Below are 22,663 nucleotides of genomic sequence, written 5' to 3'. Positions count from 1 at the left end.
AACTCAAATTGTGAAACTCGTGTATTAAATAAATTCAATGCACACATACTGAAGTAGTTTAAGTCTTTGGTTCTTTTAATTGTGATGATTTTGGCTCACATTTAACAAAAACCCACCAATTCACTATCTCAAAAAATTAGAATACATCATAAGACCAATAAAAAAATATTTTTAGTGAATTGTTGGCCTTCTGGAAAGTATGTTCATTTACTGTATATGTACTCAATACTTGGTAGCGGCTCCTTTTGCTTTAATTACTGCCTCAATTCGGCGTGGCATGGAGGTGATCAGTTTGTGGCACTGCTGAGGTGGTATGGAAGCCCAGGTTTCTTTGACAGTGGCCTTCAGCTCATCTGCATTTTTTGGTCTCTTGTTTCTCATTTTCCTCTTGACAATACCCCATAGATTCTCTATGGGGTTCAGGTCTGGTGAGTTTACTGGCCAGTCAAGCACACTAACACCATGGCAGTGTGGGCAGGTGCCAAATCCTGCTGGAAAATGAAATCAGCATCTTTAAAAAGCTGGTCAGCAGAAGGAAGCATGAAGTGCTCCAAAATTTCTTGGTAAACGGGTGCAGTGACTTTGGTTTTCAAAAAACACAATGGACCAACACCAGCAGATGACATTGCACTCCAAATCATCACAGACTGTGGAAACTTAACACTGGACTTCAAGCAACTTGGGCTATGAGCTTCTCCACCCTTCCTCCAGACTCTAGGACCTTGGTTTCCAAATGAAATACAAAACTTGCTCTCATCTGAAAAGAGGACTTTGGAACACTGGGCAACAGTCCAGTTCTTCTTCTCCTTAGCCCAGGTAAGACGCCTTTGACGTTGTCTGTGGTTCAGGAGTGGCTTAACAAGAGGAATACGACAACTGTAGCCAAATTCCTTGACATGTCTGTGTGTGGTGGCTCTTGATGCCTTGACCCCAGCCTCAGTCCATTCCTTGTGAAGTTCACCCAAATTCATGAATCGATTTTGCTTGACAATCATAAGGCTGCGGTTCTCTCGGTTGGTTGTGCATCTTTTTCTTCCACACTTTTTCCTTCCACTCAACTTTCTGTTAACATGCTTGGATACAGCACTCTGTGAACAGCCAGCTTCTTTGGCAATGAATGTTTGTGGCTTACCCTCCTTGTGAAGGGTGTCAATGATTGTCTTCTGGACAACTGTCAGATCAGCAGTCTTCCCCATGATTGTGTAGCCTAGTGAACCAAACTGAGAGACCATTTTGAAGGCTCAGGAAACCTTTGCAGGTGTTTTGAGTTGATTAGCTGATTGGCATGTCACCATATTCTAATTTTTTGAGATAGTGAATTGGTGGGTTTTTGTTAAATGTGAGCTAAAATCATCACAATTAAAAGAACCAAAGACTTAAACTACTTCAGTCTGTGTGCATTGAATTTATTTAATACACGATTTTCACAATTTGAGTTGAATTACTGAAATAAATGAACTTTTCCACGACATTCTAATTTATTGAGATGCACCTGTATATTCTCAATTAACACATTCTCCAAATCTTACTGATTCCATATATTAGGTTTGTTTTCTGAGATATGAAAAGCTCAGCAACCTCTGAGCATTGACATTTTCTTCTGGTTCAATCTGTGAGCCCCCACTCTGTTTTTCATAATCTGTATCTCTTCAGTGAGAGATTTACTGTACACAGGTCTAAGGAGACCCTCACCACAGATGGGTACGTGGCCCATGAAGCATTTGTATTCAAGGTGCCATGAGAGTTCATGCAGGTCTGGATATATTAAGCACTTCTGTGTTTTTGTGGATAGAGAAGAAAACCTGTCACATTATGATGCAAATGCTATGCTTGTGTTTGATGGAACTTGGAGAAACAGCAAAGTAGACAAATTGCAGGCAAAGTGCAGAGAACAGAAGAAAGTCAGAGAAGCATGTGGGAAGAGACAGAACCTGAGAATGATGTGTCAGTGAGATACAGTGCCTGGAGACTGAGTTTGTATATGTGTGCGTGATTTTCTGTATGCACAGTACATTTAAAGCTGATGAGTGTAATTTTTACCCTTACCCTATCCTAGCTTAATATGCAGAGTGAACTATAAGTAAGCCATTTGTAGACTGATTCCACCTAAAACTGCAACACTGTGGCTCTGTGATACTATCCAAACATTGCTTTTATTTGAGTATACCATGCATCCCAACACTGCAAAACTGGCTCAACCAAATATACCTTATAGGCTTTGTATAGCCTACAATATATTGTATATATGATCAAGGAATAAAGTTGCAGTGCCAATAGATATTTTACTTCACTTTGCAAGTTCAAGGTTTGAAAAACAAGTGTTTAATTCATATAAAAAGAGAATGGCGGTACTTACAAGGATCTGACTTTGAGAATGTGTCTCGATCTAGCAGGTTTCTGGGAACACAAGAGAAAAAGATGTCAATGTATTTCTTATTATACATGTCATTTTACAGGTCAAACAATTCATGCTTAATATGAATACAGATGCCTCACAAATAAACTTGAAAGAGTTGTCTACATGTAATTTCAAAACCCATTCCTGTTGTTCCCTTGGTACCAACAAACATTCTCTTGACATGAAAATTATGAGATTTTGTGTTGCTTTATTTCTGTGTTTTAAACATTGGAGTTGCACTGTTTCATTCCCATATGTGATATGTGACACATTAGTCAAGCGCTAATACACAATACAAGAATCTCTCCTATTGGCTAGTCTGTGCTTGACAAAACACATACACCCACACACACTTCTTTGAGGCAAATGAATTATACAACAATAATACATAATTAATCACTAATAGCACTCTAAATATATACAGTTATTAATGCAAATTAATTTATCGTGCATAAAGATCCAACCTGTGTATTGTGTCCAGATCTAATAATCGACCACTATTTTTTGAGCCTGTTAAAATTTCAAGCAACTGTTGTGTATCATACATCTCTAATATTGTTGTGCCATGGTTGTTAATGAGGTTTCTCATGTACAAGAACCTGGATTAGATTTATGAAATGGGGGAGGGCTAAACATAAAATGTACATTTACATTTATTCATTTTGCAGATGTGTTCATCCAAAGTGACTTACAAATGAGGAGCGCATCATAATAGATTCAAGCGCCAACATATCTAAAGTTGTAAGAGTTAATTATTTGGACCTCAGCTGTAGCTTTGTGGTTAAGACTGGAACTTTCTAACGCTGCAATATAAAAGTTGCAATGTAAATCTCAAGGTAGGGGTCCCATGAACTTAAAAATGAGTAAAATCACCACTGTACCCTTGATCAATGCACCATAGTAAAAAAGTGAGCCAAAATTAACCTAGGAACCAGAGGGATGCTTGAAGTCATATTACTGTTTTGTCACTGTAATTTAACCAAAAGTTGCCAATTGTACACTATCTCTGGTTGCTAAATGACTAAATGTCAAGTGGTGGTTCAGAAAATTATGGTCTTTACATCAGGGCGAAAAACATGTTTGTATGCAAATAACGCACATAAATCATGCAAAAATTGGCTCAAAAACTGGAATCTTTGGCACAATGAAACTGTATTGCATCCCATTCAGAGAGCTCTTGCCATCTGATTTCATTCTCATGAACTGAATCTCCCAACAGAAGCATCAGCGCTGATTAAATCTGAGAGTCATGCTGGCATGCACATTCAACAGACTCTCTGAGAGTCTGAAATCATTAAATCGATCACTGGTAATGATTATAAACACCTATGAAATTGAGAAGGGCACTATGAAAACAATAAAAATCCATTTAGATTGATCCGACAGGCTTGAAAAATATCTGATTTCTGTCGCAATATAAGTGTCAGAAGAACCCATTTTTAATTAAATTTTATATGTGGCACTGGATTTTATAATGGCTGCTTGAAAATTTAGAAACAATGTTTTCTAATACTGGTGAGTGTCAGCAACTAAACATTTTTAATGCATATTGTATACACCGATCAGCCACAACATTAAAATCACCTGCCTAATATTGTGTAGATCCCCATCGTGCCGCCAAAACATCGCCAACCCGCATCTCAGAATAGCATTCTGAGATGTTATTCTTCTCACCACAATTGTAAAGAGCTGTTATCTGAGTTACCGTAGACTTTGTCAGTTCGAACCAGTCTGGCCATTCTCTGTTGACCTCTCTCATCAACAAGGCATTTCCATCCACAGAACTGCCACTTACTGGATGTTTTTTTTTTTTGTTTTTTTTTTTTGGCACCATTCTGAGTAAATTCTAGAGACTGTTGTGTGTGAAAATCCCAGGAGATCAGCAGTTACAGAAATACTCAAACCAGCCGATCTGGCACCAACAATCATGCCACAGTCCAAATCACTGAGATCACATTTTTCCCCATTCTGATGGTTGATGTGAACATTAACTGAAGCTCCTGACCCATATCTGCGTGATTTTATGCACTGCACTGCTGCCACACGATTGGCTGATTAGATAATCATATGGATGATTGTTGGTGCCAGAAGGGCTGGTTTGAGTATTCCTGTAACTGCTGATCTCCTGGGATTTACATGCAAAACAGTCTCTAGAATTCACTCAGAATGGTGCCAAAAGCAAAAAACATCCAGTGAGCAGCAGTTCTGTGGACGGAAATTCCTTGTTGATGAGAGAGGTCAACAGAGAATGGCCAGACTGGTTCGAACTGACAAAGTCTACGGTAACTCAGATAACCACTCTGTACAATTGTGGTGAGAAGAATAGCATCTCAGAATGCTATTCTGAGATGCGGGTTGGTGAGGTTTTGATGGCACGAGGGGGACCTACACAATATTAGGCAGGTGGTTTTAATGTTGTGGCTGATCGGTGTATATCCTCTAACAGACATTGACAGAAAATAAACACTGCAATTTCTCCTATTAAACATTCCTGCAATTGAAAACATTTTAAATTATATTCTCAACCCTTCACCAGTGTTAGACTGAGCCCTATAAACCCAACAAGAAAAGAGTTAATTTAGGGACAGAACAAACAGCCATTTAATAGAAAAGCAATCATTTACCTGAACCAGAGCAGTCATTGGATGAACTCAATTTTCAATTATATTTCAGACTCGACTGACAGAGAATGCATTTGTATTATTTTATTATTTTTTTATTATTATTTATTTTTTTATATATAAATATACAATTGGTATTAAATTATACAGGTCTCAAAAAGACAGCTGAAATCAACAGTACAAAGAGAACCAGCAATTTTCTTTTATTCAGCCACACAGAGATGTTTGTTTATTTCTGTAGCACTCTGTAAATCAGTTCTTTCATTCCGAATTCCGTCCTACCCACTGAACACTCTTCTATTGCATTAACCTTCAGGATGAGTGTTTTCCTTTCTGAATGGGTGGTTATCATGGATTCCATCTGTTATTAATTATTAATAGGAAATTCTGAATGAAAATTGGGGATTTCAGGGCAGCTTTATACAGTATTTCCTGACTGATTCATCTGAATACCTATACACAATCCAGGAACACTCATTTAATCGGATTTGATAACACTATACCTTATAAATGGAGGACAGTCCTTTTTGTGCAGTGCCACATTTATTTCAAGTGTGCAAATCATAATTAAGGATTATTAGCCTTTTCTCAAGAGCTCGTACTGGCCGACTGTTAAACCACTGTTGAAACAAAACTTTTGAGGCATCTGAAGTGGTATTGTACTATAGTCTGCTGGAATTGGCTGAACTGCTCTAATTTTATAGAGGCTCTGACAGATCTGTGAAGTTCAAACACAGACCAGGTTCAAATTGACTCCATTGGGAGCAAGCTTTGAGGCATGACTGCATCCTGAGAGGGATCTGAGAATATTGCAGTTTAAGTGTGAGAGGTTTGTGAAAAGGTTTAAAATTAGCCATATAAGGCAAACCCTCCAAACCCTCTTGACTTTTTTTGTTCCGTGAAAAAATAAAAGGTGCATTTTTGTCTCCAATATGAGTGAAAAAGTGAATGAGGACTGGGCCTGCCAAGCTCCAAAATGATTAAGGTATGACCTGTGAAATTTACAATAGCTTTTTGTGAGGAACAGACCAAAATGTAATTATTATTTTTTAATTATTTAGCAGTACAACCACAACCAATGCTGGATTTTCAAGATGGCTACTCCTGAAAGATGGTGCAGTTCCCAATTTGTTGGGACAATCTGGCACTTCAGGATCACAACCTGAAAGTCTGTTTGATTATTTGTGGATTTATCTGCTACCGAGAGTTCAAATGCAGAGTTTTGTGTTGTAGCTATGGTGTACACCCAGTGCACAGCTGTAGGCCTCTGCTATCCTGCTAGCTAATGTTATTGTGTTGAAATAGTTTTGCTAATCAGCTGCTGGCCCACTTTTACCTACATTTGTGTAGAATTATGTAGATTGTTTGTCATTCTTACTATCATGAATAGTGAACAAGTGTGGAGATGGATTTATTTTTACAAATGGTCATTTTATGTCTGCAATCCACAGTAGTGCTTGGCTAACTTGCTATGTAACGTTATTGTTTTGGTAAAGGTTTACTATTCAGCTGTGGGCCAGCTTTGACCTAAAACTGTGTAACAAAATGGTTGATCTCAAGAGTCTTATATAATTATATAAATACAAGCTGTAATGTTACGGCCGCGATCCACGGTAGTCCACGGCTAACTTGCTCACTAACCGGGAGAAAGCTTCTGTTCTCTGTTCATAGCTCGGGCGACAAAAGCTCGGCTACACCCATTCCAGCAAAAGATGACTAACTTAGATGCACTACGTGTCTTTTACTTGAAGCTTTGTTAGGTTCACAATAATCAACAGTGTACTTGTAAGAAAGCTACAAAATTAAAACTTACCACTGTGAAATGTCCTACTCAAGTCGTGCTTGAGAAGGTGGTTCTGGTCAATCAGCTTGTTCTTCCAAACTATCATTATCAGACACAATCTGGTATGGCAAAAACCAACGCCATTGTTACCACAGTTACAATAGTGTTTACAGCTGTTAAGGAAGCCTGAAACTCAGTTATGGTAAGGGGTGTTACATTTCCGACACGCTCCACGCAGTTGAACAATCACAATAGACTAGGCCAGCTGACCAATCAGAGCAGACTGGGCTTTTCGGAAAGGGCTTTTTGTTTTAAAGAGACAGGACCTAAATCAGAGCGTTTGAGCCAGAGGATGAAAATAGGTTTAGCAGAAATGTACAGTATGAGAAAAATTATGTTTTTTGAGCATGTAAACCTATTCTAGTAGACCCCCAAAATAAAATCATGAACCTGTAAATTAGCATAATATGTGCTCTTTAATAACTGCAAGAACCAGATCATTCAGGTTTGTGAACGAATCATTCAGCCCTGTTTTGTGAACTGGATTAATTGATTCATTGAAAAGCTTAAACGCAAAAGAATGATTTGTTCTCAAATCGGACATTGCTACATCTCTCATGAATCCACCAAAGAAAGCTATGGTGGATTTCAAGATAAGAAGTAATAAGTAATTCTGGTCTGTTCCTCAAACAAAGCTATTGTATTGCTTCAGAAGACTTGGAATATATTACATATGACAGTTATCATATGGATAACTTTTTTTTTTATGCACTTTGGAGCTTGACAACCCCAGTCCTCGTTCACTTTCATTATATGGCAAAAGTAACCAGGGTAACTTACAAAACATTTGCCTTTTGTGTTCCACAAAAGAAAGAAAGTGCTACAGGTTTGGAATAACATAAGGGTGAGTAGATAATGACATAATTTTATTTTTGGTTTAACTATAATAAAAATATAATAATAAACAAATATAATAATAGCAACAGCTTTAAATGCACACCTATACCGTAGTGCTCTGTTTTGATGTTGAGACTGAATAATGGACCTACAGTATGTTCTGTTTTACATCTCACTTTCAAAGGTGATATTAGCAACACAGATGAGTTCTTTCTCTTTGACAAGGAAGTGGTGTGACACTATTGGATTTGTGATCCAATCCCCTACTCACCCTCACTCTCCCAGAACCCAGTGGCACTGTAATTGGCACCCTCATGCAGGAGAAGCTATTTCAGCCAGAGAGATCAAAATAGATTCTAAACTTCTCAGCCAACCAATGAACTCTCGTTGGTTAAAAGAAGCAGAAAAAAGAGATTCAAGAGTCCAAGCTGCTATCTGATTAAGAGGGGCAAAGAGAAATATCAGAGTTCATGACTTGTAGGCAGGCCACCCTGGAAGGGGCTTTTCCACTCTCTGTGAAATACTCTTATGTCAGTAGGAAGTGTTGGCTATTTGATAAACTCTGAACAAAGCCAAGAGCAGGACTGAATATGTACAACACTACATGCAAAGCATTTGACCATGAGTCCAAAAAAAGGAAGGGCAGCAGGGTTGAATTTAACATCCTGGGGCTCCATCTAACTGTCACCTAACAGTATACTGGGCACTGGCATTCAACCAGAACGTTATTAAAATGTTCCTCATGGGTCCTAAGACCTAAGATTTCCTGTTATATTGTTTCATTAAATGCAATGTGATCTACAATCCCTCCATCTTCTCCTCAAGGAGTAATTGCAGAAGGACACTAGCATCAGCATTTTTCCAGCTCATCAACAACAAGAGAGGAACAGTGTACTATAATTGAACCCAACGCATGACATCGCTCATAAACCAGGCGTAAATCTTCCCAAAAACCTTGGGTGAAGTCAAAAGCCATAGGGGTCACATTCTGCCCTGTTTTGCATGTTTCTGTCATAATTGCTTGTGCAGATCTTTGGGTTTGGCTAACAAATATGACACTTAATCACTGTTACACAGCACTTTCTGATTTATGATTCTCATTTAAGTTGAATTGCCACTTTAATGGCTAAAGCAAACATGTCATTTATTTGATTACAGAGGACTATACAAATGATAAAATACAGGGTTGGTGGCTCAGATATTAATGAAATGTCATATCGGGCAATAATAAACTACTGCTAATAAAAATTCTCTATCCAGTGGGCTTTTTTGGGCTAAAATGATTAGAATGAAAAATACCAGTCTTTTGTCTTTGACAAAAAGCTATTGTGATGGTAATTGTGTAAATAAGAAATTTATTTTCTCATTTATGCAAGCCACTCAATGCAATTTTGTTGGGATTTGGACCAGTTAGGCATCAGTTTACACCTCTTGTACATACTAGTACAATTCCAACAGATTAACCAACAGGCCAAACAAAAGGACTCTAACTAAGGAACCCTAAACAGTCGTATAGATATTATGCATGTATTGTATACAATGTATACAAAAACAAAACGTTTTTTTCCAGAATAATAAGCAATGTAATAATAAATTAATGTGATAAAAGAGAAAGTATTGATATGTTGGTTTTTGTGGCGATTATAATTTTTGTATCATTTTTTTTGCACTCAGCGGGAATGCAGATTTAATTACAAGAATAATGATGTTGTTTTATCATACAGTATTACAATATTTACAGTGTTTGAATAATGGAACAGAGTAAAACCATTTTAAGTAGGTAAAAAAATGAAGAACTATAGCAAGTGATGCCAGTCTGGTAGCTTAACTGCATGAGGTTTCTGCATTACCAATCACTTAAAGAAAGGCAGGGGAAGATGTAAGCAATAATAAGGAACAGGGTAAGGCCAGTGTTTGATTGCTAGTTACAGTGGCACTGCAGACCCAAGAAGCCTGGGCAGAAAACAGCAAAAACGGCCTGGTTATTGACCAAGAGACCTGAAGTCCCCCACTGTTAAAATAAAAAATAAAAATCAACTACTTTATTTACAGTATATAGTATAGTATATTTCTAGCCAATTAAATCTTTTTGAGCTGAGCATAAATAGAAAAAAAAAAAATTCCCTATGGACCTTTCCATTACTTTTGCAGGGCTGGAAATTACCAATTTAAAATTCCCTGATATTTCCAGGTTTTCCCTGACCGTGGGAATCCTGTATTATACAGTCATATAATATGATGCTCAAGCTGAGGTTCTGAATGAAAAGTCTTTAGCATTTTGTTGATTCGGATCTCGTTGATTCGTCACCATCCTCTGTTGAATCCCAGGCATTCCCACACAGCACACTCACTCTACTAGCACATTTATACGTATATTAAATCTGCCAGCTCAATTAACAACTGGCCCAGCTCTCACCCAGCCCATCCATCCACTCAGCAGCTGCCCCCCCCCCCACCATCTGTTAGACTACTCACCGTATTAAGTGACATGAAAAGGTCAGTCACTGTTTATTGTGAGACCAATATCACAACAAACAACAGAAGAAAGCGAGAAAAGAGAAAAGCTAAATAAAAACAATGCATATAGCAGACAGTAGTGTGAATACATAATTACTGTAAATATCTGAGCCTCAATTGCCCTTTCACATGCAGTTTACATTGTTTGGCATTGATTCTGGGTCTTTATGAAGGTAAAATAGTGCCTAAATAATTTGCATGCGTAGGGTGAGATTTGTGAAAGCGTAACTCAAATTGCAAGCTAAATTTGTTTTGCTTTAGCACAGAACGTTTTGTAAAGGTGTAACTCAAATTGCAAGCATAGGAAAAAATGTATTAGCAATACTTTAATGCTTTTCATAAGTGTAATTTGTGTGTTGCGAATCTGAAATTTCATATTAACACAAAGTAAATGTGGTCTGTATTCTTCTGACTTCCTTCTTTTCGCGCTTACACTTTTGGCACTGTTTTTGCGCCTAAACATGGCCAAAAACATTGCTTGTTGATGTTCATTATTTTAATTATATTTTAATTACTTTCAATTATCATTGGCATGGCAAATGGGTGGATGGATGGATGGAACTTACTGGTATCATAAAACTCATTCTAGAAAAGAAAGTGATATAAGTAAACTCTGTTTATCTATCTGTTCAGAGAGTTTAGTTTTATATGGCTTATTTTATTAATTTGTTTTCTAGCATGAGTTCTATGATACCAGCTAATTAATCAAAATGCCTTGCCAATGATAATAATTAAAAGTAAATATAGTTAAAATAATGAACATCAACAACAAGAAACATTTGAACACCAGATTGAGAATCATATTTATATCAATAAATGGTGTCGGCTCAACTTTACTCTCACAAAAAAATGTGTATGTATCAATATTTAAGTTTAATTTTTAAGAGAGGAGAGATACCCAAAGGAACGACGCTGAGCCATATGAAGAAGAAGCTGTCTGTCATGTTATTAAACCAATCAGGTCAGAGTAACCTGTTCAAGTAAAACCTCATTTGATTGGTTGCTAGAAGCAGACCCACCTTCCCCCTCATGCTTGCAAAACTCTTTTCAGAGAAATTTGTGCCAAAAGTGTGAGCGCAACAAAAGGGAAGATGGTGAACAGTGTATATATGATTATTTCAGGAAAACATTTAGGCCTGTGGCACAAACACAAGTCATTTACATGTTTGCAGTAGTTTATTTTACACATACAGACTGAAAAATAGTGCTTTTTAGCGTGATATGAGCTAAAGAAGCTTAATTTATGATACCATTGTTGTCAGCTTTTAATGGTGATTTGAAATATGTTCTTTGATTTTAATCTTCACCAACAATTTTAGAGATTTTGGTCTTTCTTCATTGAAGTAGATAGGAACTGTACATTTATGCAAATTGTATCATAGAAAATAACTGCCCAGGAGGATTCAGCGGCCAAGTGGACTGACTTGCCTTGAAAGATACTTTGATACTACTCACCTTATTTTTGTAACCACACCCCCCCACAAATTAGTCAATGTTGAATGTAAATAGGGCATTTGAACAATGGCATTGCCAACAAAGCTTTTGTCTTTGAGTTATGCTGCATCCACTCCACTATATCGTTATAAGTCAACGACTAGACGACTACTACATTGGCCAGTGCAAAATAAAAAAAAACGAGTGCGTGCACCTTTAATTTGTTTCATCCCCTTATTTGCTTCATCACCTAACCATCTGTAAACTGTAAAGTATATTTAACTTTAGGAAGGATATGTTGAGAGTCAGCTCTTATATTAAGAGCTCTGGGACTATGGTTCTCTGCTATTCTAGTAAAGATAATTAGATAAGAAAATCCAGCAGTAACAGGCACTGGAGTTGAATGGATGGCAAAAGACACAATAATAGGGCTTACAATGCAACATGGCTCCATTTGTAATCATGTCACACAGTGAGAATGGAGCTGAACCTCAAGTGTAATTCTAACTGAATGAATAAATGAATTACACTTGAGGTTTCCAAAGAAAGCCTGAAAGAGTCCCTCTCAGCAGTCAAGAGGGACTACCGCCTGGAGAGTCTAACAGCAGGGGCGTGCAGTGTATATGTAGATGCATTCCTTGGTTCTTTACCTGCAAGGTCAACTAAGAAGAGGATGTGGATCTGCACGGTAACTGGAGCTTGCCAACAACTGCAACCATATTCCTCCATTTATACAATACAATGAGATGCTCAGGGATAATAGTAACATCCACACAGATAGGGCATCCTTACCAAAACTATGTTCCTAGTAGCAATGAGCTGTTAGACTCTGTGTAATATACAATGATCAGCCACAACATTAAAACCACCTGCCTAATACTGTGTAGGTTCCCTTTCGTGCTGCCAAAACAGCGCCCACCCGCATCACCACAGTTGTACAGAGCGGTTATCTGAGTTACCGTAGACTTTGTCAGTTCGAACCAGTCTGGCCATTCTCTGTTGACCTCTCTCATCAACAAGGCGTTTCTGTCCACAGAACTGCCGCTCACTGGATGTTTTTTTGATTTTGGCACCATTCTGAGACCTTTCTAGAGACTGTTGTGTATGAAAATCCCAGGAGATCAGCAGTTACAGAAATACTCAAACCAGCCCATCTGGCACCAACAATCATGCCACGCTCCAAACCACTGAGATCAAATTGTTTCCCCATTCTGATGGTTGATGTGGACATTAACTGAAGCTCCTGACCCATATCTGCATGATTTTATGCACTGCACTGCTGCCACACGATTGGCTGATTAGATAATCGCATGGATGATTGTTGGTGCCAGATGGGCTGGTTTGAGTATTTCTGAAGAACTTTCTGAAAAAGTAAAATGGATCCTTCACCTAACAGCAAGTTTCATCAAGAACTCTAATGATATGGGCAAAGGACATTTACCAGTGGAAACGAATAATCAAACTACCTCTTTTTAACTGAAAGTCTGAAAAAAAAAAAAAAAAACATTTTTAGTAGTCGATAAGTATTAAATAATAAATCTAAAAATAAAAGATATTTTTAAAAAAAGATTTCTATACATCTGTTGAACGGTAGTGAGAACAAAAATTGTTGAACATATATATATATATAATATATATATATATATATATATATATATATATATATATATATATATATATATATATATATATATACACATATATATTACAGATAAATGTGTCCACCTTCAGAGAACAACAGAGTGTGTTTAATCATTACATCCAAGGTAATATGAATCAGGTAGATAGCTACCTCTTGTTGTTACTGTTAATAAGTGAAATAATACAGACCTATGGCTGATTGAAACAACAGCTGCCTTTACCCATTTTGTAAGTGTGTCTTGCATGTCTTGGCTGTTTGCTAAAATTATATTTTACTTTCTCTTGCACATTTGTACTAGTGCTGAATAAAAATATAGTGAATTTAGAATGTACAACACACATTCTGTACCTAATTGTTTACATTACCAGTCTGGATAACTCATAGCATGCCATCTCGCTTTTTAATATTTTTATCAAAATTCTGGATAGTCTAATCTCGTATGTATTACATTTGTAGACTTCTGATGATTTGTCAGTGTCTTATTTATTATGTTTATTTTCAAGCAGACCACGTTACCTTCATGATAATACAAATCTGGGCTCCATCTACATACTTTAAAGAAGTGTTCTCTAATATGTGCATTTGCGTTGTACCCCTTACCAAAATCAGACAGCAGTATTCCATTATAGTTTCTTTTGTCTTGTATGTAATGCATGCGTGAAAGATCAAAATAGAAAAGTGATCATTACGCAAGTCATTTAACCTTAAACGTCAGTCTTTTTGTTCCTCACATTTAATGTATTAACAATCACACACACACACACACACAAAATAATAATAATATTATTATAATATAATATATATTATAATATAATATAATACTATAATAATACAGAGGCCTATAAAGTATTTTTTGTCATTTTCTGTAGTTATTATTAATCAGGTATTATTATATTAATTTTCTTTATAAGACATTCAATTCGTACATATACCAAAAAAAGAAAAATAATTAATGGTACTTTATATCACTGTATGACCATGCTGGGGATCTGGGGATCGTGTTATCTGGTCATGTATGCATGCATGTGAATCATTTTACTGCCTTTTCAGCAGATTCGTTCAATGTGAATTGCCAAGGAGCAAAGAAAAGATGTTTTGCACCTTATAAAAAATGTAGGCTATATATAGTCTATACACTGTATGTATATATATATATATATATATATATATATATATATGTACACACACACACACACACACACACACACACACATACATACACACATACATATATATGTATGTATGTGTGTGTGTACATATATATATATATATATATATACACACACACACACACACACACACACACACACACACATACATATATACATATACACCAAATGACCTCTTCCTACTGTTTGAATTGTGCATTGAAATGACCAATGAAAAGATGTTTAATCAGGCTGTCTGTTTATCAAGTATCTTGTAAGATTGTTTATGAGAAAAAGAGTTTTTCCATGCTCTTGAAAAATTAGTTTTTTGAAGATACGTGTTTTTCATCAGACAGTGACGATATATACATTTAAAATTACTTTTGAGCTGTTTCCATCGCTTTGCGATTGTCCAAGAAAGAGATGGATTACATCGACGCTCGTTTGCTCTTCCTTGCATTCCCGAACGTCATCCTCGAATATTGCCACCTGAATTTCTCAAACCATATTCAACAATCTGAATACTGAGACCTGAATTTCGTGACCTGAAATCCACCTCTTGAATAATAAAAACTTGAATTTCACAACCTGAATTTTTTTGAGGTGAAGTCACACAAAATATTTTCAAATATTTAAAATTAACAGCAACATTTTTCAATAACATCAAATTATACTTTACACATTATACAAATTATATTATCTTTTTCAAGATCATGAATTCGGAGGCTTTTTCAAATATAATTTCTGGTGATATAAAAATGACGCCATACATATGGGTTTGGAGAACCATAAGGGTGAGTAAATGATGACAGAATTTTCACTTTAATGCAAACACAACAGAAATTATGTTTAGTTTTCAGTATATCATTGGATAAGGGACAACAAGGTGCACTGTAGGTGTCTCTTAAAGGGTAGTTCACCCAAAAATGAAAATTGTGTAATGGAGCTTGAAATTATGATCGCCAAGGAGACTGCTGTCAAGATGTACAGTAAAAAATTAGTAATATTTTGGTCTGTCCTCACCCAAAATCAACTGGATCACTTTAGAAGACATTGATTAAACCACTGTAGTATTATGGATTCTGATCACCATTCACTTGTATTGTATGGATATACAGAGCAGAGATATCCTTCTAAAAATCTTCATTTGTGTTGTGTTTAGCAGAAGAAAGTCATACACATCTGGGATGGTATGAGGGTAAATGAGTAAAAGATTAGACAATTTTCATTTTGGAGTGAACGAACCCTTTAAATCTATGATCAGTTCTAGTAATGTATGGCCAAAATATTGCTGAGGATTTTTTTATTAAATCCAAAACATTGGTATATTTACAGAAATCAATTATTTTTCCTCAAAATCCTTGCTTGCATGGCATTAGACACATTATCTCTTGGCCTGAAACTTATGTTGGTTGAACCTGCCCGCAGGCCTTCTTCCAGCCTATATGCTCAATTAAATATATTTATGCTTGGCACTAGATGACCTTGCACACGCGCGTCTTTTAAAAGGTTTTTCTTAGTTCTCTTACCTGACCATCTTAAAATGTATTGTCTGGCTTCCTCTTAAAACAATTTAAATGAAGCCAGACCCTCCAAACTCCTTCTCATAACTACAGCATGAAATGTTGACTGACTTTATAGTGAAGCTATCGATTTTACTATACTTGGGGCTAAAATAGATTTTTTGTTGTAATGCTTTTAACAGAATATGATTCTTTTTAAAGACTACTAAATAAATGCATATACTGCACAGTAAGTATTCAGGTTTTACTAATCCAGCTCAAAACAAATGTTTTATTGCATCGGAAATATACAGGAACTAAAATATAAGGATAAAAAGGACATAAAATATTTGTAATGGTTCTACCACAATCCTTAAAGGGACAGTTCTCCCAAAAATGAAAATTCTCTCATCATTTGCTCACCCTCATGACATCCCAGATGTGTATGACTTTCTTTCTTCTGCTGAACACAAACAAAGATTTTTTTTGTAGGTCCATACAATGCAATTGAATGTATACCAAATTGTGAGCCTCAAAATAAAGGCATCATAGAAGTAATCCATAAGACTCCAATGGTTAAATCCATAGCTTCAGAAGTGATATGTTAGGCGTGGGTGAGAAACAAATCAATATTTAAGTCAGTTTTTTTCCATAAATTCTCCTCCCTGCCCAGTGCACAGCACAAAGAATGTGAATCATCATAAACAAAAGAAGAATGTGAAAGTGGAGATTGATAGTAAAAAATGACTTAAATATTGACCTGTTTCTCACCCACACCTATCATATAGCTTCTGAAGATATAGATTTATCCTTTTACTTTTATGCTGCTTTTATGTCCTTTTGAATCTTCAAAATGTTGGTACCCATTCACTGCATTGAGAGGACCTACAGAGCTGAGATATTCTTCTAAAAATCTTAGTTTGTGTTCAGAAAGAAAGTACACATTAGGGATGATATGAGGGTGAGTAAATGAGTTAATTTTTGGGTGTACTATTCCTTTAAGACCCAATAAGCACATTCAAAAAAGCATTTTCTTGCTGTTTAAGTACAGTACAACACAAAACAATCAGAGCTCAAAAAACAATTAGGGTAAGACAATTAGATAAATCTAATATCTCATAGCCACAGGACAGCTTATGATTCTGATAAGGGTTATCTTCGAGCCTCTTATTTTTCAGTCTAAACTTTCCATTCTCCAATAACATTGCAGGTTATGAAAGAATCTGGAGGGGGAATTTAAGTGATTCCATTCCATGCCTGCCAAAATCCCCTGATAATCAGCCCAAACTAAATCAATTACAGAGAACAAACGCAGGTGATGAATTCCACCACCACCATGCCAAGTCTCATCACAGCCCTGCTGAGAATGTTCTGCACTTACAGACAGGGTCATAAGTGTCCAGAGCCAATATATAGATTTTTTCATTTATTCAATCATAGAAGCAAGAAAGTAGCAAATATCAAATTCAATTAAATTTAATTCTTATGTAAAAATAAATAAATAAATACAAAAATGTTATCACATATTTGATAACACTAATGAGTTTTATATCTGAGAATGAATTATTGGAGAAATCTTAGGGTGTAGAAGCAAGCAAGGTGAAAGAAAAACCTAAAGGAATGCTGATGGAATTTCATAATTATAATTGTGAAAAAATCCCAATGGGATCAAACCAAAATTCTCTAAGAATCCTATTAGAATGAAATAGATCCTACTGGATAAAGTGGAATTCCTATATTTTCTATTTAATTTTCTTCATTTCAATTTATCCAGTAGGATCTTATTTGATTCTTAAAGGATTACTATTTGAACATGTTAGGACTGGCTATTATGATAGAAATTAGCAATCCATTAGCATTCCTTTAGGATTTATTTTTTATTTTTATTTTTTTATTTTTTTTTATAAGGGTTAGAAAGATAAAGAATGAGTGGAATCATTATGGAATAATATGCTGGGTATTGGAAAGTCACTGACTCTTAAATCCATGTACATGAAGACACTTTAAGCCCTTGATGTCAAGAACTGGTATATTCAAATGCAATTTGAATGCAATGAATACCATTCAAATTCCATTAATCACTAAATCACAGGGCTTTTTGTGTATGCATAGTGTAATGGTTGGCACTACTGCTTGTATTTTCAGATAACCATTTAGTGGATTTAGAAGTTGAAAATGTATTCCAATCTTAGAAGCAATTAATTTCTACTTCATTGAAAACAGTTGAGATCACATTTCACTAATATGATGAAGTCTCACTCTTTAATGGATACATTTATTCAGCAAACAACTCTGACAACATTACACTCATGATTAGTATTCTTTCTCTCACCATGCAGACAGCAGGAAATATTAACTTGCAGCTGAGAAGTTGGTGAGCTTATGGTTATTACCTCCTTGCAAAGGAAATTGCTCTTATTAAAAAGATGGTTTGACAGTCAAATTGGGAAATTTTGTCAAATTATTTTGTCTAAATTAGACTGGAGCATTTATAATTGAATATAAGCATCTATTAAAGGCATAGCAGATGTTTAATACACCAGCTGTATCCATTACTCCTTCAGATGATTGAAACCCCAAACCAATAGCCCACCTATTACTCTGAGCAATGAGCCGGCTGCGGTCCTGGCTGCGAAGCCCCATGACTGAAATTAATTTTCACCTCATCTCAGAACCTTTTCCCAGTGGAAGCATTTCAGTAATGAATCCTTATCAAGATCGACATGCTCTAAACTTAAGGATGCTGTTATAATAAGTATCACTCTGCACTTTTAATATTGTACAACTTGAGACAACACTTGAACCGAAATTTCTCAGCATTTGACATACAAAGTCTTCTTTGCTGTTTTGTACTGTAATGCATATCCAATGAGAAGAAATCACTGGGTAGGGTTATTTTCTGTGCTCATTCTCATGAATATTCATAGTTCATATCAGGGCTACAGTTTCAAGATTTGGTGTCTACTAAGCAGTGCCGTTCCTCAAGCCAACGTGAAAGAATTAGTTGAATAATTGAAGATGTATTTCCATGGCTAAATTCGCAAAACCAAGATGTTTATTATCAATGCAAAGCAAAAGTGTAGGGGTGAGTCTTGTATTTGCTCTCTATGGGACAGAGTGCAAAGCATATGACAACTTGCCATGTCTATATGGAGAGTTTGGGCAAATAAATAGCCTTCAAGGTATAACTGGATGAATTATATGTTTACAGCTCATTTCAAGTTTGAGGAGCTAGACAGCCTCCTATCATATTTGTTGCAAGTGCATTCCTTCTTCGAAAAACGTTATTTTTTTCACATAGATACTTTTTATTTATTTATGGACAGATCACAAACCAAAAAAATAGCTTACAAACAGCTCATACAACTGACATTATGGGGTCAATACAAACCATTAATTGGTAAACACCATAAAATAAGACTATGAATCATACTTTATTAAACTTATAAATAGAATTATAATTAAATATGTATGAGTGAATTCAACTTCAAAAGTGATTGGGTGTCATACCTGCAGGAGACGGTGATCTCCACTTTGGTGGCGGGAATATTCCCCGTGATAGGGTCGAACCCGCACACTGAGGCCATGTCCTCCAGTTTATCCATAACGTCGCCTTCCATGGGCGAACCGGACGAGAGGAAGCTCTCTACTTCAAACAGTTTGGCAGTTCTGGGTCCTGCAGGCTGCGCGTACTAAAACCTCACGCACCTCCACCTATAGGCGCGGGTGCGCGCGAGGACCGCAGCAGGGTGACAGAGAATCAACGGCTGTGTTGGAAGGAGACCGCAGATGTCCTGTTATGATGCAAAAGAAAATCGGTGATATTACAAGAAAAAAAAGATTAATGCGGGAAGGCTTTGGTTCAGCAAGTCGCTATGTCAAAAACTCAACGAGGAGTAGAAGTGTGCGCCTCTTTTGACAGCGATGAGATCTCCCTCCTCGCGCTGGACAGAGTGGAAAGTAATAGAGCAGAACTCCACCCCTTTCGCATTCTTTCACATATCTGTGGCTTTGCGTTTGCAACTAGGCGCAGCATCATTCTATCGATCCACTTCTAACCCTGAATCCACTAAGTCGTTTCCATTTAATGTTATATGTATATCAAAATTAAATTGAACTCATTTTTGATGCAGAAAATATGAAGTAGTGGTAAGCAAATACCTTAGAAGGATTCCGATAATTTTATCAGTATTTTTACTGTATAATAACATCCCTACATCCCTGTGTTAGAGCTGATAAAACTGCACAGACGTTTCAGCACCAGAACGCTGGACAGCTCCGCCATCTCTTGCAGGTAAAAATATACAGTACATGTGCGACGTTGACAATTAAGGTTGTCCAAGATGATAAAAACTAGAAATCTTTTAGTTTTAAACACGTAAAGTCAATAGAAACGTTCATATTTGTGACCATGTTGGTTTTATACATTTGTTAAAAACATTTATAGTATTTTCGCAAAAAAAAAAAAAAAAAAAAAAAAAAATATATATATTATATATATATATATATATATATATATATATATATATATTATATTTATGTCAAATAGTGTAACCATCAAGTACAATTTATTAAAATTCTTTCCTTGTTAAAGTCACAAATACCAAGGTTTTTCTTAAGGTTACTCCATTTGACCTGAACAAAATGTACCTTTCATTAAAATGTTTAATATGTTTTTTTAAAAACTTCCCACCCAGTCATGAGGGTCAAAAAGTGTCCTCTCTTTTTTATGGTTTTCTTGTCACAAATGACTACCTGCATGGTGGTTAAAAAATATGAATAATACTTTAAACCAAACATTTTCACTGCTTATTTTTCTCAAGAACTACTTATACAAACATTTGTTTTTTCAAGAATTTCAACCTCTAACGAGACTTTTATATTATTTTTTATTCATTTATTCATTTTATTATTAATATTTTATTTACTGTCTCTGAACGGTTACACCATTTAAAAGAACAGTTTATGTGATTTTTGAAGCTTCAAAGGTCTGGTCAACATTCACTTGCATGGGACCTACAGATCTTAAGATCTGTAAGAGAGAATTTTCATTTTTGGGTGAACTATCCCTTTAAGACATTTTTTACTTGGAACTCCCAGAAAAATATCAAAATGACTTTGAACTCAGAAATTGAAAACATGTTCAACATAGTAGAGGTGTATTCAAGTGGGAATTGCATTTTAATATGTTTTTGAATGATTAAAAAAAATATGCACATCATGGAACAACATCCGCTTATGCACATGTATCTTATGAGAGAACGAGCAAGGTATTTAATGTGTATTATGCAGCTTAAAAATGTAGTTCTGACATCAGCGGCATCTTTGTGTTTCTTAGTGATTATGCATGGGTCCCTGTCGCATCCACATGCAGAGGCGATCTGTGCAAATGCCCAACTCTCCCACGAAAGTTCCTTAGTGTTAGAGTTAATCACCTGTCAGATATAATTACAACTGCTTCTGTCCCCTCCCGTCCCCCTGGCCCACTGTTTCTGGAAGCACTCTCACTGCAGTAAACCTTTTCAGGGCTTTTTCCCTATACCCTACTTTCTCAGAGCTGCCCAGTGGGTAATTATGGGTGTTACTAGGGGAAGGATGAAAGTGACAGCATGTGGCTAGCATTCTAACAGGACTGCATGCTGGAACTGTGTATAGTTGCACTGTCACAGAGTTGCAGGCTCAAGTAGGGGTCCTGACTGACACATTGATTTTGCACTGGTCTTTCTCATTGAGGTTTTGGGGATGGAATGTGTGTGTGAAAGAAAAATGGAACACTATAAAGAGAGAACGTGTGTGAGAGAGACAGGAAAAGGAAAAGTAGAGCAATAGGTAGGGGATGGCAGAAAGACAGAAAAATAATCTTTTCAAACACTTGAATAACTCCAGAATACATATTTCCAATCAACTGCATCTGTTGGTCTTGAACCAAGAGTGGAAATGGAGAGACTTTCTCCTTGGCTTGGATCCAATTGCACAGAGGACTTCACAGACTGACATCCAGCCCTAGCTTTTCAGTCACATATACCGGTGGATCAGACACGGATGCCCATCTTCTCACTGACACACTGCCGCTGTTAAATTTCCGTCTCCAAAAATCACTTACCAAAATAAATCAGAAACCAAATGGAAAACAAGGCACTGTTGCTGAACCAGCCATTGCTACGTAATTTCATGGTTTCATGCATGAAGGAAAGCTTTAGTCAAGTGACTTCACTGAATGTGACAATGTTTATACACAGGACAACAAGTGTGTTGAAGATTCTGCATTTTTTCAAGCTGAAAACTCCATCAGTGCCTTAAGAGGCTATTGGCCATACTTTAAGCATAAATCTTTACATATTTACAGCTTTAGAAACGTAAAATATTTACAAATCATTTATATTATAAATATACTGTATTTAAGTTATTTTTACTGTTTTATAGATGTGTTGATTTTCAGCATATTTTGAGAACTCCTTTTGTGTTCCACAGCAAACAAAATAAAAATTAAATGATTAAGTAATGATCAAACTATTGCAGAATTTAAATTTTTTAATATTTCATAGTTTAGTCTTGGTTGAAGCGATTTAGTCCTTTGAAACAGGTTGAATACGGCACTAGGAATCACACAGAACAGAACCAAACCGTTAAAATTGTCAAATTAGGTAAATGCGTTAACTGCGTTAAATAAATTTGATGGCATTAAACATTTAAATAATCTCATTGATTATAAATTCAATAA

At 36.1% G+C, this 22,663-nt stretch overlaps 1 protein-coding gene across 1 annotated transcript in view; it reads right to left on the bottom strand.

Annotated features, from left to right (window-relative positions):
• Window positions 1-19,841, bottom strand: part of cpne5a (copine Va) — a 131,923-nt gene extending 112,082 nt beyond the window's left edge. The window contains exons 1-2 of the mRNA XM_051652479.1: window positions 19,453-19,841; window positions 2,357-2,397 (exon numbers count right to left, since the gene is read on the bottom strand). Of these exons, the coding sequence (XP_051508439.1) occupies window positions 2,357-2,397; window positions 19,453-19,562 (151 nt within the window). The 5' untranslated portion in view covers window positions 19,563-19,841. The remainder of the gene's footprint in view (window positions 1-2,356; window positions 2,398-19,452) is intronic.
• Between the last annotated feature and the right edge of the window lie 2,822 nt (window positions 19,842-22,663).

The sequence above is a fragment of the Myxocyprinus asiaticus genome, chromosome 24 (genome assembly GCF_019703515.2).
Source record: "Myxocyprinus asiaticus isolate MX2 ecotype Aquarium Trade chromosome 24, UBuf_Myxa_2, whole genome shotgun sequence".
Taxonomy (NCBI): domain Eukaryota; kingdom Metazoa; phylum Chordata; class Actinopteri; order Cypriniformes; family Catostomidae; genus Myxocyprinus; species Myxocyprinus asiaticus.
Note: the sequence above shows the minus strand (reverse complement) of the source record. Positions and strands in the feature narration are given on the sequence as shown.